General features: G+C 39.8%; 1 protein-coding gene and 1 long non-coding RNA gene across 7 annotated transcripts; one reads left to right on the top strand and one right to left on the bottom strand.

The window, feature by feature from the left end:
- Positions 1 to 3,418: 3,418 nt before the first annotated feature.
- LOC144701872 (uncharacterized) lies at positions 3,419 to 7,528 on the top strand. Of its 4 annotated transcripts, XR_013581124.1 has the most exons (4): positions 3,622 to 3,728; positions 4,121 to 4,216; positions 5,452 to 5,658; positions 7,194 to 7,528. It is a non-coding gene; the product is annotated as an uncharacterized LOC144701872 (long non-coding RNA). The 4 variants fall into 4 exon arrangements; XR_013581126.1 differs by lacking the exons at positions 5,452 to 5,658; positions 7,194 to 7,528 and adding an exon at positions 3,419 to 3,509 and having other exon boundaries at positions 3,657 to 3,728; positions 4,121 to 4,351; XR_013581128.1 differs by lacking the exons at positions 5,452 to 5,658; positions 7,194 to 7,528 and adding an exon at positions 3,492 to 3,578 and having other exon boundaries at positions 3,657 to 3,728; positions 4,121 to 4,351.
- Positions 7,529 to 7,594: 66 nt separating this feature from the next.
- Positions 7,595 to 12,084, bottom strand: GAF1 (Polymerase/histidinol phosphatase-like protein). 3 transcript variants are annotated; one of them, XM_078573646.1, is made up of 8 exons: positions 11,602 to 12,084; positions 10,804 to 10,881; positions 10,639 to 10,719; positions 10,286 to 10,440; positions 9,318 to 10,195; positions 8,928 to 9,032; positions 8,165 to 8,260; positions 7,595 to 7,877 (listed from the first exon to the last, which is right to left on the bottom strand). In XM_078573646.1, the coding sequence occupies exons 1-8, from the start codon at positions 12,052 to 12,054 to the stop codon at positions 7,834 to 7,836; spliced, it is 1,890 nt and encodes a 629-aa protein (XP_078429772.1). In that variant the 5' UTR covers positions 12,055 to 12,084; the 3' UTR covers positions 7,595 to 7,833. The 3 variants fall into 3 exon arrangements, with proteins under 3 accessions (XP_078429772.1, XP_078429779.1, XP_078429788.1); XM_078573653.1 differs by lacking the exons at positions 7,595 to 7,877; positions 8,165 to 8,260 and adding an exon at positions 8,526 to 8,832; XM_078573662.1 differs by lacking the exons at positions 7,595 to 7,877; positions 8,165 to 8,260 and adding an exon at positions 8,526 to 8,824.
- Between the last annotated feature and the right edge of the window lie 622 nt (positions 12,085 to 12,706).

Genomic DNA, 12,706 nt, shown 5'->3' with positions numbered 1-12,706 from the left:
GTGTTTAATAACTTATAAATTACACTTTGCACATTTACATCTAGTTCACTTAATCCCTTAGATTAATAAATGAAATTAAAATACTTTTATATGAACTGAAATAAAAGCACACAATGTCCTTTAATCTCCGATCCCAAAAATAAATGAACAATAGAAACATGATAAGAGCCCAAACATAGCTCACACCAAACTTCAAGTGAAAACATTTCATTAGTTAAACTTACACCATGAAACATATGAGTCAACCTCAACTCTAGATCTGATCCAAGATTACAAGAAAATATCAATTCATCATATCTGATTCAAAAGGCTTTATTTTAAACAATTTTTTGCTGGATATGAATAAAGATAAACTTTCCAAAAGTAAAATAAATGGATAAATAAGTAATCGTCATCATATTATCTTTACTCTGGGGCTTCTTAGGTAAATATCCTGCTTGATTTGTTGAGTACACCTAAGTTGTCTTAAATCATATGTCAGAATAATAAAGGGGAAGAGAGTGATGTTATATGATTTTAATAGGAGATATTTTTCATGAAATTTAATTTTACACGTGATTATTTTTATGTAATATGAATAAATTGAAATCATGACATTATAGCACAAAATTCTATGAACTAATTTTGATATAATAAGATACCGCGAAAATGTGAAATAATGTAAATCTTGGGAATATTAATGGACGTCTATTTCTATGATGTACAAATTGAAATTTGAAACTCTTATTAAGAATATGCCATCTCATGTCCAATAAACGATCATTTTATGACATATTAAAGAACTTTTGGGTCTTATTATTCTTTCTATTCACTCTCACATAAACTCAATTTTTGGGTTAAAAGTAGGTTTTTGATTTGAGTTTAATCAATAAACCAATACCCAGGTAATAATTCTAGCTAATACATGAGCATGGGTTGTCTCTACCGGGAGTGGATCTTAGGGATTTAAGTATCTCTAAATTGTGATGCGGCTAGGATGAGAAGGGATGCATGTAGGGTAAGTGTAGTGTTTTAATGAAATCGGTGAGATGAGAGGGAAGGTATTGAGTATTTAAATAGGATGTGAATGTAAATACGAAGAACAGTTGGTACGATGACGTGAACTGGATGAGTGTAATTTAAGGGAGTAAGATATAAAATGATAATAAGGGGAGAAAGGTGGATGTAGGAGAAGAGTGAGAAGGGAAGGAGAGGAAAATAGTGATTTAGGGTTTATGATTTAAAAGGATGATAGAGAATGAGGGAAATGGTCGTGACCACTTAGAGGATGTGTCATAGTGATGAGGAATGTGATACAGATCAAAGTAATGTATGAGATGGAAAAAAATAATGTACGAGATTAAACCTACTCCCATAGAATCAAGGTGATTTTCTAATTTGATGAAGTAAAGGTCATGTTTTTTACACATAAAGAAGTCGCTTCTGGTGAAGCAACGAGTTAATAAATAAGCAAGTGAATGAACGAGCCAGCGAGCTTGAATCTCGTTCAATCCATTAGTAGCATAGATCCAGTTCCGAAGGCGCAACGAGCAGAAGGGACAAAGCAAATTGAGCCACTCGCTATCTGGAGACAATCCGATCCTGGGAAGAGCTTTTACTTCGTAAACTATGATATTAAGATAGAATATCAGGAATGACGTCAGCGGAGATACCGGTTAGAACAAAGCCCAAAATGGCATAACCATCGGCCTATCCTCTTCTATATTGACCTTATCTAAGCACTCAAGACACCAAGAAAATCATGATGGACGATCAAATACCTCACTCTTTTTAATCTACCTCACTAAGAGGAAGTGAGTTCAAAAATATCTTTTATAAAGATCAAGGGCTCAATTTATTGATCTAACCATATAAGAAAACAAAAGAGATAAAGATAAAGCTGCGATCAAAATTTTAGCTCAATTGGTTTTTTAGTCTGTCGCACATCAAGCCCTAAAGTTGGATGATTCAGAGCTGTTGATTTAATCTAAATATTTCTCTCTCCTCATCCTTGTCACCTCCGCCACGTCACTTATAAGGTTTGTCTTTATTTTGGCATTATCTGTGATGATTGGCCATCATTATTTCTCCTTATCCTCCATCAGCGGCTCGCATTGCGCCACGTTTCTGTGCAAGAAAAAGACAGAATAAACAAGGTTGATGGCATATAACTATAATAAACAATAATTACATAATAATCAAAAGATCCATGTGTTAAGGAGGTGTGTCAGCACGTGTCATGTACATGCACTTTTCATTAAGCACCACAATTAGAGAAAAAAAAACTAGATGCATCCTAGAATGATTTTAAATTAAAAAAAAACATAATATTTTTATAATTTATTGAATTATAAGAGTCTCTTAATGTTTTTTTATGATTATAAATTTAAAACCATGTGTTTCAAGTATAATGATAAAGATATGATGCCATGAAAATCAAGTAAACATTGTGATAAAAAACGTTTATCTTGCACAACTTTTTAATAAAATTTAAATATAACATAATATGATGTGATTAGTAGTAAGTTAAACATTGTAATAAAAATATATTTAAATTAAGATTCTGTAAACGATTAATTTCGGTCTCATGAGTGAAGATTCTCATTTCAGGAACTTTGTGAAAGTTAAAATGTCAAGGTTAGGAAGGTCAGTTAAAACTTGAAACCTAGGGTCAAATTAGTAACAATACTATTATGATGATGGGTTGTGTGTGAAACATTAATAATGATGTTGTAAAGGTAATATAAGCATTATTAAAATGGGGAATGGCACAACTTCTACCTCACATGGTGTCAGAAAAACATTTTTCCCTCTAATATTTGTCTTTTTCATTTGAATATAACATCACTAATGTCAGCTAGGATATGAGTAGAGTTCGCCTAATTGTTGATCTGAGTAGAGTTTTCATATGTTAAATGTAAAGAACTAAAAGCAGATCCACTATTATATTTCACTATTTAATCATTTTTAAGGCGGCATCACTTTTCTTTATCCAACAAGAAATTTCTGATCAAAGCCCACAAATATTTTGAAATTTCCTTTACAACTTCTAAGCCAGGAAAGTTTCTAAGCACTTTAATACAAACTCCAGTGAAACACATGCATGACTGTAAAGGCTAAAAGTGTTAATATGTTTATACCTTTGCTCTATTACAATGTTATACGGTGACTTTAACGACAATTTCCTTTCATGTAATACGTGATGGGAATAATGTATTAGAGCTTACCATACCCTAAAAAAATGTTGAACCAATTCCCTAAAGTAAAATTTGCCCACACATGCTACCCCGCCAATGTTCCCTTATTATATTTCTGTTAAAAAATATGTACTTTAGTGTTTAAGCTATAAGTTAATGTTTAAATAAATGTCTTAAGGCTAACCACAATAAGTTCATTACATGTTCAATGTATAAAAATATAAATACAAAGTTAATAGTCCAAATACATGTGTATGGCTCTGGATGTACTATTATCAACTGATTTGATGCTGCATGAACCCCATCAACCCAAGAATTCAGCTACTTCTTGAGGTGAACCGTCTTGGGAGTGGAAGTTTTTTTATCTTTTTTGCTTGTCCAAAAATTCGCGTTAAAAAAATTGTAAGAATACATAGTGAATCGTATTATTGGTTGCAACTTATAAATTTCTAACATTTTTATTCCGTTCGCTCTGTTCAGAACGTCAGAGGCAACATTCGTCGTCCTCGTCGCTGTTTTCAGATTCTTCCGTGATTCGATCCCCCCGCGAAGGTGAGAAATTGTACACTTGCTTGCTCTCCTGGGCGGTTTTTTTTTTCACCCCTCTGTTAGATACTTCGGTTTTAATTCTTGACGAGGCTGACATGAATATATTTGAAGCCGGCGATTTAGACTTGAATCATTGCAAAGATAACAACCAAATTGGTTGAAAATTCGACTGGAACCTATGACATCAGTGTCTAGGGCTTGCGCATTTCTGACTCACAATCGGGGTTTTTCTTCCAAGTATGATTTTTTAGTCACCGGTTGTAACCTTTATGTTATCTTTCCTTGACAGAGAAATATGGGATTTTTGAGGAGTAGTTTTGTATTCTTGTTGGGGATGGGTTTTGGTATCTATATAGATCAGAATTATGATGTGCCCAAGATAAAAGAGCTTTCAGATTCATTGCTCGTTAGGGCCAAGAGGATAGAAGAAAATTATCGGAAGCCCGGAGATAAGAAGTGATCTGATATCATTTTGAAGCACCGAGACGAAGGTTTTTCCCCCTTCCTTCTCTTCTGTTTTTATTGGTTACTCATGGCCAGTGATGATGTAAATATTTGACAGTACTTTGAGAAAAAAGTCGTCGATTAAATTCTCTATTTCCCTAAGAATTTGTTTTCTTCTAGGCTGTCAAAGATTCTGATGAATGTCAGAGGTTTCTTCTAAGCTCTCAAAGAATTTGTTTTCGTCGGTTAAATATTTGGAAGACGCCCTTTCTAGGTTGTTATCTATCTAAAATTAAAACATTTCTCTTCGCTGTTTCATTTTTCTGGGAAACATGACACCGATTTTGATATTATTATCAGGAGATCGCTACAAATAAAATTCAAGATATCCTCGCGGAAAACACTAGATATTAATCTGACTTTAAACTAATCTAGGACTGGCTGGCCCTCCTTGCATCAATGAAGTTCCTCCAGAATTTCTTTTGTTAGAAGCTAGGTCCTCAAAAAATTAAATCAATTCAGATCCGATGGAATTATTGTCTCTTTCAATATTAAATATATTTATGTTTGTCAATCTGATTAGATCCTATAAAATCAAAAAATTATAAATCGGTCGAAGGGTCCCGATCGCAATTGAATCAAGGAATTGTCATCAATATGATTGACTGAGATCAGATCAATTGGTTGATCCTATACGTTGAGATTTTGATTGATAGCCGACTATTGATCGATCAGATAGCCGCTTTGGGTGATCAAATTTGATCTCAGTCAGCCCAAAATAATCGGACCCGTTCTGTGTAATGGATCATGCGATGTATGGCAATGAGCCCAAGCGGATCAATCTTCATATCTGATCCGTGAATGATCTGATCGACAATCAGATCAACTGATCGTTCCTCCTGATCACAGAGGCGGTTCTTACATCAGATCCAGGTCCCGCCCTAAATATAAGATCGGTCGAATTTGTCGATCAGATCATTCAGGTCTCATTAGCAACTACAATCTGATCTGATAACATTCATCCCTAATAGTACTTTCTGAAGGAACAGACTGATCAGTTCACTTACTGAATCCATGAGAGGAATCGTTCATTTAGTCATCACCCAAACTTGGGGATTTTCCTCACCAAGATCCTCACGAACTATTTATTTTAGCATCAGTATTGTCAGTTTTCTCATCTGCCAGAGACTTCATAATTCAAAACAAGACTCTCGCAAGCGGTAGGAGGTTTACAGGTTGTAATCCGTCATTTTATCTCTCCATTCGTTTTCTTTGAATGCAGGGAAGTTTGTTGTTGACTTCGCCTTGACCGGAGACATTAAAACAATACAAGATGAAACGAATAGGCACAATTTGGTTTTGAGAACAAGTTGACAAGCAGGAGGCATCAGATAAACGTGCTATGAATGTTAATGTCTCGCTTTTATTCATAAATTTCTTGACATCAGTTTCTTCATGGGTATCTTCGAATGCCCATCGATAAATGGAGGTCAATGACTTGTTTCTCATGATTTCATGTTCAATTTCATTGTTCCTTCACATCTTTTTCTCTCTATCTCGATCTTTATTTCTCTCTCTCTCTATCTTCCCTCTCCCTCGCCCTCCCCCTCTCCCTCCCCCCCTCCCTCCCTCTCTCTCTCTGTTTATATATCTCCCTCCCCCTCTCTCTCTCCCTTTCTCTCTGTTTCTATCTCTCTCCCCCTCTCCCTCTCTCTCTCTGTTTATATCTCTCCCTCTCTCTCTCTCTATTTATATCTCTCCCTCCCCCTCTCCCTCTCTCTGTTTATATCTCTCCCTCCTCCCTCTCTCTCTCTCTCTGTTTATATCTCTCCCTCCCCCTCTCCCTCTCTCTCTCTCTGTTTATATCTCTCCCTCCCCCTCTCCCTCTCTCTCTCTGTTAATATATCTCCCTCCCCCTCTCCCTCTCTCTCTCTCTCTGTTTCTATCTCTCTCCCCCTCTCCCTCTCTCTCTCTGTTATTATCTCTCCCTCTCCCTCTCCCTCTCTCTCTCTCTCTCTGTTTCTATCTCTCTCTCCCTCTCCCTCTCTCTCTGTTTATATCTCTCCCTCCCCCTCTCCCTCTCTCTCTTTCTCTCCCCCCTCTCCCTCTCTCTCTTTCTCTCCCCCCTCTCCCTCTCTCTGTTTATATATCTCCCTCCCCTCTCTCTCTCTCTCTTTCTCCTCTCCCTCCCCTCTCCCTCTCCCTCTCTCTGTTTATATATCTCCCTACCCCTCTCCCTCTCTCTCTTTCTCCTCTCCCTCCCCTCTCCCTCTCTCTGTTTATATATCTCCCTTCCCCTCTCCCTCTCTCTCTCTGTTTCTCTCTCTCTCTCTCCCTCCCTCCCCTCCCTCTCCTCTCTCTCTCTGTTTATATCTCCCTCCCCTCTCCTCTCTCTCTCTCTCTCTTCTCTCCCTCCTCTCTATCTCTGTTTATATCTCTCCCCCCCTCTCTCTCCTCTCCCTCTCTCTCTCTATCTCTGTATGTATCTCTCCCCCCTCTGCCCCTCTCTCTCTCTGTTTATATCTCCCTCCCCTCTCCCCCTCTCTCTCTCCCCCCTCTCTCTCCGTTTCTATCTCCCTCCCCCCCCTCCCTTCTCTCTTTCTCCTCTCCCTCCCTCTCAATCTCTGTTTATATCTCTCTCCCCCCTCTCCCTCCTCTCTCCCCCTCTCTGTGTCTATAACTCTCCCTCCCCCTTTTCCTCCTCTTTTTCACTCTCTGACTCTCTCCCTCCCCTCTCACCCTCTCCATCCTATCCCTCTCTCAGTCTATATTTGCCCCCCTCTCTTTCTCTACCTCTATCTCTATCTCTCCGTTCTCCCTCTATCTCTCTATCTATTTTCTCTCTCTACCTCTCTCTTTATATTTATCTCTCCGTCTCCCTCTCTATCTACTTTCTCTATCTCTATCTCTATCTCTCCGTCTCTCACTCTCTCTATCTCTCTGTCTACCACTCTACTTCTCTCTCCTTTTACGGGACAGCCCAGAAAGTCACAATGGCATTAAATTTAGCTTTCTCCGGGGCAGGTGACAGAGGAGGAATAAGAAGAAGAAGCGTTCTTGTAAAGCATCTTACGAACTACGATGCCAAAGAACAGAGGGCTGGTCTTAACGCCGTCACCCACTCAGTCTACACGGTACTTGCAATTTCTAGAGAGAGAAGAGACACGTGTCAGGTTCATCCATTTTTTAACGGTTCTTTTCTTTTTCCCCGTGGGGTTGACTTTTACATCTGTCCAGACTCTAGAGAGAGAAAGAAAAACCTCACGGGTGTCCTGCCCTGACGCAGACCCAGGTTGTAAGTAGATAATTTGAAAGTAGCTCTCCAGCTATCATCCAGACTTCATAATCTTCTCATTCAATTGTCAGATTGATGACTAAATCGACAGATAAACAGCTTGATTTTGATAGATTTATAGATACAGAGAGAGAGAAGTGGTCTACATCTTCATACTAGGGAAAACTGGTTCCAACATTTATATCAGAACAAAAAGGGAAATACACAACCGCATGTCATCAAGCCATGACGTTGTTCATGGCAAGATTGTCCAGAAAACTGACCCAGAAATCCGGCTCAACGCCGTCGTCTTCCCTCTCTTCGTGCTCGGATCTCCGCCCTTCTCGTCCCGCCTCGGCCTCCGCCTCTCCGTTCCTCGCGAACCGCCCTTTAACTCTGGGCCGGCTGTCGGCCAGCGTCTTCCTGCACACGTACTGCAAACACCCAAAAACACAACACTCCTCTCTAAGGCTCGGAGTAGTATGAAACGGTGTTTCGGTCAGTCATCCGTCACAGAGTCTGCAGTTTAGTTCTGCAAACCAGCAACAGAACATAGCACGAAGGCTTTCGTTCTATTTCCCTTCTGAGTTCCGGATGGAGGACCGATGACGGTATGGAACATAACGGATGATGGATCGTCCGTCATCCGTTCTCGAACCTTAGTATGTTCGACGTCTCAGAACTAAACGATCAAAAAATTCTGAAGGGAAGAGGAACTGACGGTAATTTTCTTCTGAAAGTTCCTCTGTCTGCGCTTGCTGCGGTACCTCTCGATCCTCTCTCTTCGCTCCTCGGGGCTGTACCGCGTCTCCCCGGCCTGTGCAGCAAAAAAAACAAATTGAATTATGAAATGAAGGAAGAGAAGAAACGAGAATTTGATTTCCTACCCTTAAATCCCCTGCGCTGAAGACTCTTCTAAGATCGTTCGATGGGGTTTCTCCATGGAGATTGGCAGGGAGGTGTTTCTGGAGAGAGACTGCGCTTCTGCTTCTGTGAATAATGGAGGTTGGAGAAGAGTGGAAGGTCCATGGAGAAGGAGCAAGAAGTGGGTCTGGGTATGAGTGAGAATTCGCCATGGAAATTGTGGAAATGGTGCGGGTCCTCTTTTTTACTGCATGGAAGCAGTTCTCTTTCTGTCTTTATTTCTCTCTCTAGAGAGTGGACTCAGGTATATTGTGACAAAGGGAGGCTTTGCTGGCCAGGTCCTAGAGTTTAGGAATGAGGTCCAGGAGAGGAGTTAGCCGCACGGGAAAAGACAAGCCAGGTCTTTTTCCATGGGTGGGCAGCTTGTGACTTGATGAACTAGAGAGAGAAAGAGGAAAGGGGTTCTCGTTCTTAGAAACTGGTCTGCCAGTGATTCCTGCTAGTTAGGGATAGCCACCTGGTGGGCTTTTCATATAGAAAAAAATGACATATCGTACGTTAAACAACAAAAATAGTCTTATTATGATGATTAAGATGGAATCTTTAGGCAGCGTTCTTACAACGATTTCTTCGCTTAGAATGCTGGAATCTCCTCCTGAAAAAAAGCCTCTGGATGCAGTGCTTCGATGCAAAGAGAAACCGGGGTGGTAGATGCTGCACTTTTCCTATCAGAAAGTTGGAAAATCGCATTAGCCCAAGGAATGAAACATCAATTCGCATTTAGGAATTGAAAATGACCGAAATCAAGGTGGCAGCTAGAATGGGGATGGTTCAATTCTTTGGAACTGATTGTTTGATGCTAACGCAAAAATCTAGACCCTAAATTCTAAACCCTAAAGCAACAATTTATAGATCCCACAACTCTTAATCAATGAAGAACAGACCATCTGCCACGAGGGGATGCAAAAATTTTCTGCAAAGAATGGACAGAAGAGGCAGACGTGGCTCACTTCTTTTAGGGTTTTGATGGCCGAAGACAAATGCCTTGTTCAAAGCTAACAATTCTTCATCCTCGACCACTGAAACTTTTGTCTCCTGGGAAACTTCGATGGGGCTGATACTCTCAGGAAGAGGAGAGAGATCAACTCCAATAACTGTCTCAGATTGCGGGATTTCATCTTCCATGTTTGAAATCTCTACGTTTGTCAGAGCTTCTTCCATGCTGGCTTCAGCTTCATCAACGGTAGAGAGCAATGAAGAATCCGCCCTGGCCATAGATACCTTTTCAAGACACCAGCTTGGCCCAGATTCTGTCCTCTCTTCCTGGCAAAGAGTCTCGGAAACGTTCATAGAAGCCCTTGTTCTTGGAGAAGTTTCCTTTGTCTCCGTTGAAGGGGAAACTGATACTGATTCGAACCCATCAGGATTCGACCTGTGAATTGCATCCGAAAATAACTCTACCGGTTCACAATTATCAACAATCTCCACAAATGAACAACTTAAGATTTGCTTTTCTTCAACATTGGCCTCAAAGTTTTCACAAACCGGAGAAAAACTTTCATGATTATCTGGAAATTGAACTTCACTAACTGGGGCAAATGCCATATCAGAGAAATTCTCTCCCATGCCATCAATTTTCATGGGACTTTCTTCCCTGATAGGCGAAATTCTTCCAGGTGAAATTTCATTTAAAGTTGACCCATCAATTTTATTTGACGCCTCGTCATTCAACGCAGGCAGATCGCCATCCCCGCTAGAGATTGGATCCCAGTGGTTCCAATCAGGAAACCAGTCCTTCGAACTATCCTTGGCTCCGGGCAAATATTTTTCAACTCTGATACCTCCATCATAGCATTCCCTCCTCCGTAATGCACTTGTCAATAGACGGCTGCACAGGAAATGAGTATCACATGGGTGATAATAGGAAAAATTAAATGTTGTGGGGTTCACATAACATCACGAGAAAAATATGACGCGCCTGCAGTTCTTTGATAAAGCTAATTTGGCCTTTTCCATGGATAGACCGAGCAATGACATTAGATTTATGATGTCATATGGGCCTCGAACATCATTTACACAGGAGGCACCACTTGAGAAGATGAGGTTTTTTCCACGAGTCCAATCCACAAGAATCTGAAATTCGAGAGACGAATAGATCAAAACTATGGTGCATATTTTTTTCTATAACACCATGAAGTAATTCCCGTTGGCTTTGCTTCATGGTGTTATACTATGGGCCCCGTTGGCTTTGATTCCCGTTGGCCATTGGCGGAATACTTCTTGTAAGATACTGTAAAAAGGAATATAAAATGGTGGAAGGAAATCTCAAACCTTGGCATCAGTTAATATTTGTCTTCGTGAATGAAGGTCAGAGATGATGGGAGAGTAATTGATTTCAAAATATATCCCCCGCTGCAAGAATTGCAGGGCAAGCAAGTCAAGAGCATGTAAGGGCTTTTAAATCTCAAAAAGATAGCTCAGAATGAGCGTATAAACCTCAATAGCAGCTTTGACCAAAGAGAGCTTTGGACGGAACGGCAGCTTTTGAGAGAAATCTATTGAAATAATATCAACCTATAAAAAGAACATCCCGGCATGAAATTATCACGGCAAGAATCGGCAATTAATTTGATTTTAAATTTGCAGTTTGAAATAAATTGACAACTTAGACAAGTTACCGACGGACGAAATAATTTACAACATGTAGATTAAGGACAGCAATAAGAATGCGTTCCGAATGAACAAAATATCTCACAAACATCCTCATCAGATCAACTCGGATGCAAAGTCGACAGCATACCAAAAAAGTACTTTTCAGATAGTTTGAAGAATATGTTGAGTAAATCAGTAGAACTCTTTTCTTCAAAAAAAAAAATCAGTTGAACTCTTTTCCCAAAGCTTCATTATGACTTTGCAGAGATTTTCTTGTGGGGCAGCAATTCCAGAGAAAAAGAAAATACGACCTTGATCCTTGCAAAAAAAAACCTTTCAACCAGGGTAAACTGTATGTAAACTGATCGATACTTTCAACCCAGCAAAAATAGTTCGACAATCTCTAACCTTCTCTTGCCATCGAGGACACATTTCACTTGATTTCAACAAATTGACTTTATAAATCAATTCAAGTTGCTTCAAAACGCGCATGATTTCCTCAATATCATACCAGTCTTTCAAAAAAATTAAAGTTAGAGAGCAAATCAAACGAGCTACACGCTTTGTAGTCCGTAATTATCCCAAATAGCTAATAACCAAGGTAAAACAATCGCGCAATGATTCATACTAGCGTATATGCACCTCGGAAACTTTGCAAATCTGATCAAACGCAGCCTGATTCAACGGCCGAGCAGCCACCAAGTGATAACTACGAAGAACAGCGTTCCCCGAACTGAGAGCACTCGCACCTTGGGCGCTGTCCACGACCGCAGTCAATCGCGTGTACTGCCGGAAAGACGACGAAGTAGAAGCTCCAAGAAGCTCGCGGTGGAGCTTGGCGGCGACAGCTAAGCCTGGGGCGACCTTGAGGAGGGAGGAAAGATCAAAAGGAACGATTTTGCACCGTTCCAGATCAGAAATCACGCCTCTGATAGTCTTGTTGTATGCGACGCCCGAGAATCCAAGTTCCATCGATTTGACGATCAATCTGAGCCTCGTAGCTTTGCAGGCGACGGCCGCGGCAGATTCCAGAGTAGGGTTTGTAGTTGTAGCATCTCTCTCGAGGTAGGGAACGTTTAGGTCGAAGAACACCATCGCCACGGCCAAGGAAGAAGAGAAGGGCAGGCCGCCTCTACTTAGAATTTTTCGCTGTTATATTCTTATTTATACTCTGTGGTGACAGCTCTCAGTCCCATTAACAAGTTATGTATCAGAATAATGAATAAAACTATAGTTGTCACTTATCAGGGTTGATTTTTTAAAGATTAGAAAGTGGGGGATAAAGGAAGATCATGATTACGACATGGTATCAAGATTAGCTCTTGAATATCAAAGTGAGTGTTGAGGAACTTGGTTTAAATGTGATGGTTAAGTATTTTGCATTTATTAACATTCATTAGTCACCTAGACTATGAGTAGTTAGGTTTTTGCCCTTGTTGATTCGTTTGGTATTTTTTACTCAAAAGGATAATAATCTGAATAGGGTGATTCACTGTGCGCAGGACATTTAGAGTTGCATCACAAATCATTTTAGTAAATTTCTTAGGGCATGCCGTCTCGTGATTCCTACTTTGAGAAAATAACAAATGGATGCCATATTAGATGAATAAATAGAGGCCATATTTCTTAAATAGAATACTTTTAAATGATAAACACTTTTAGTAATCTGAAAAAAAAAACTGACTTATGTATTTGTCTGAGGTGGCAACGTCATAAACAATTAAGCATTTTTATGAATTACACTTGG

The sequence above is a fragment of the Wolffia australiana genome, chromosome 1 (assembly GCF_029677425.1).
Source record: "Wolffia australiana isolate 7733 chromosome 1, ASM2967742v1".
Lineage (NCBI taxonomy): Eukaryota > Viridiplantae > Streptophyta > Magnoliopsida > Alismatales > Araceae > Wolffia > Wolffia australiana.
This window is presented reverse-complemented; position numbering and strand designations above follow the sequence as displayed.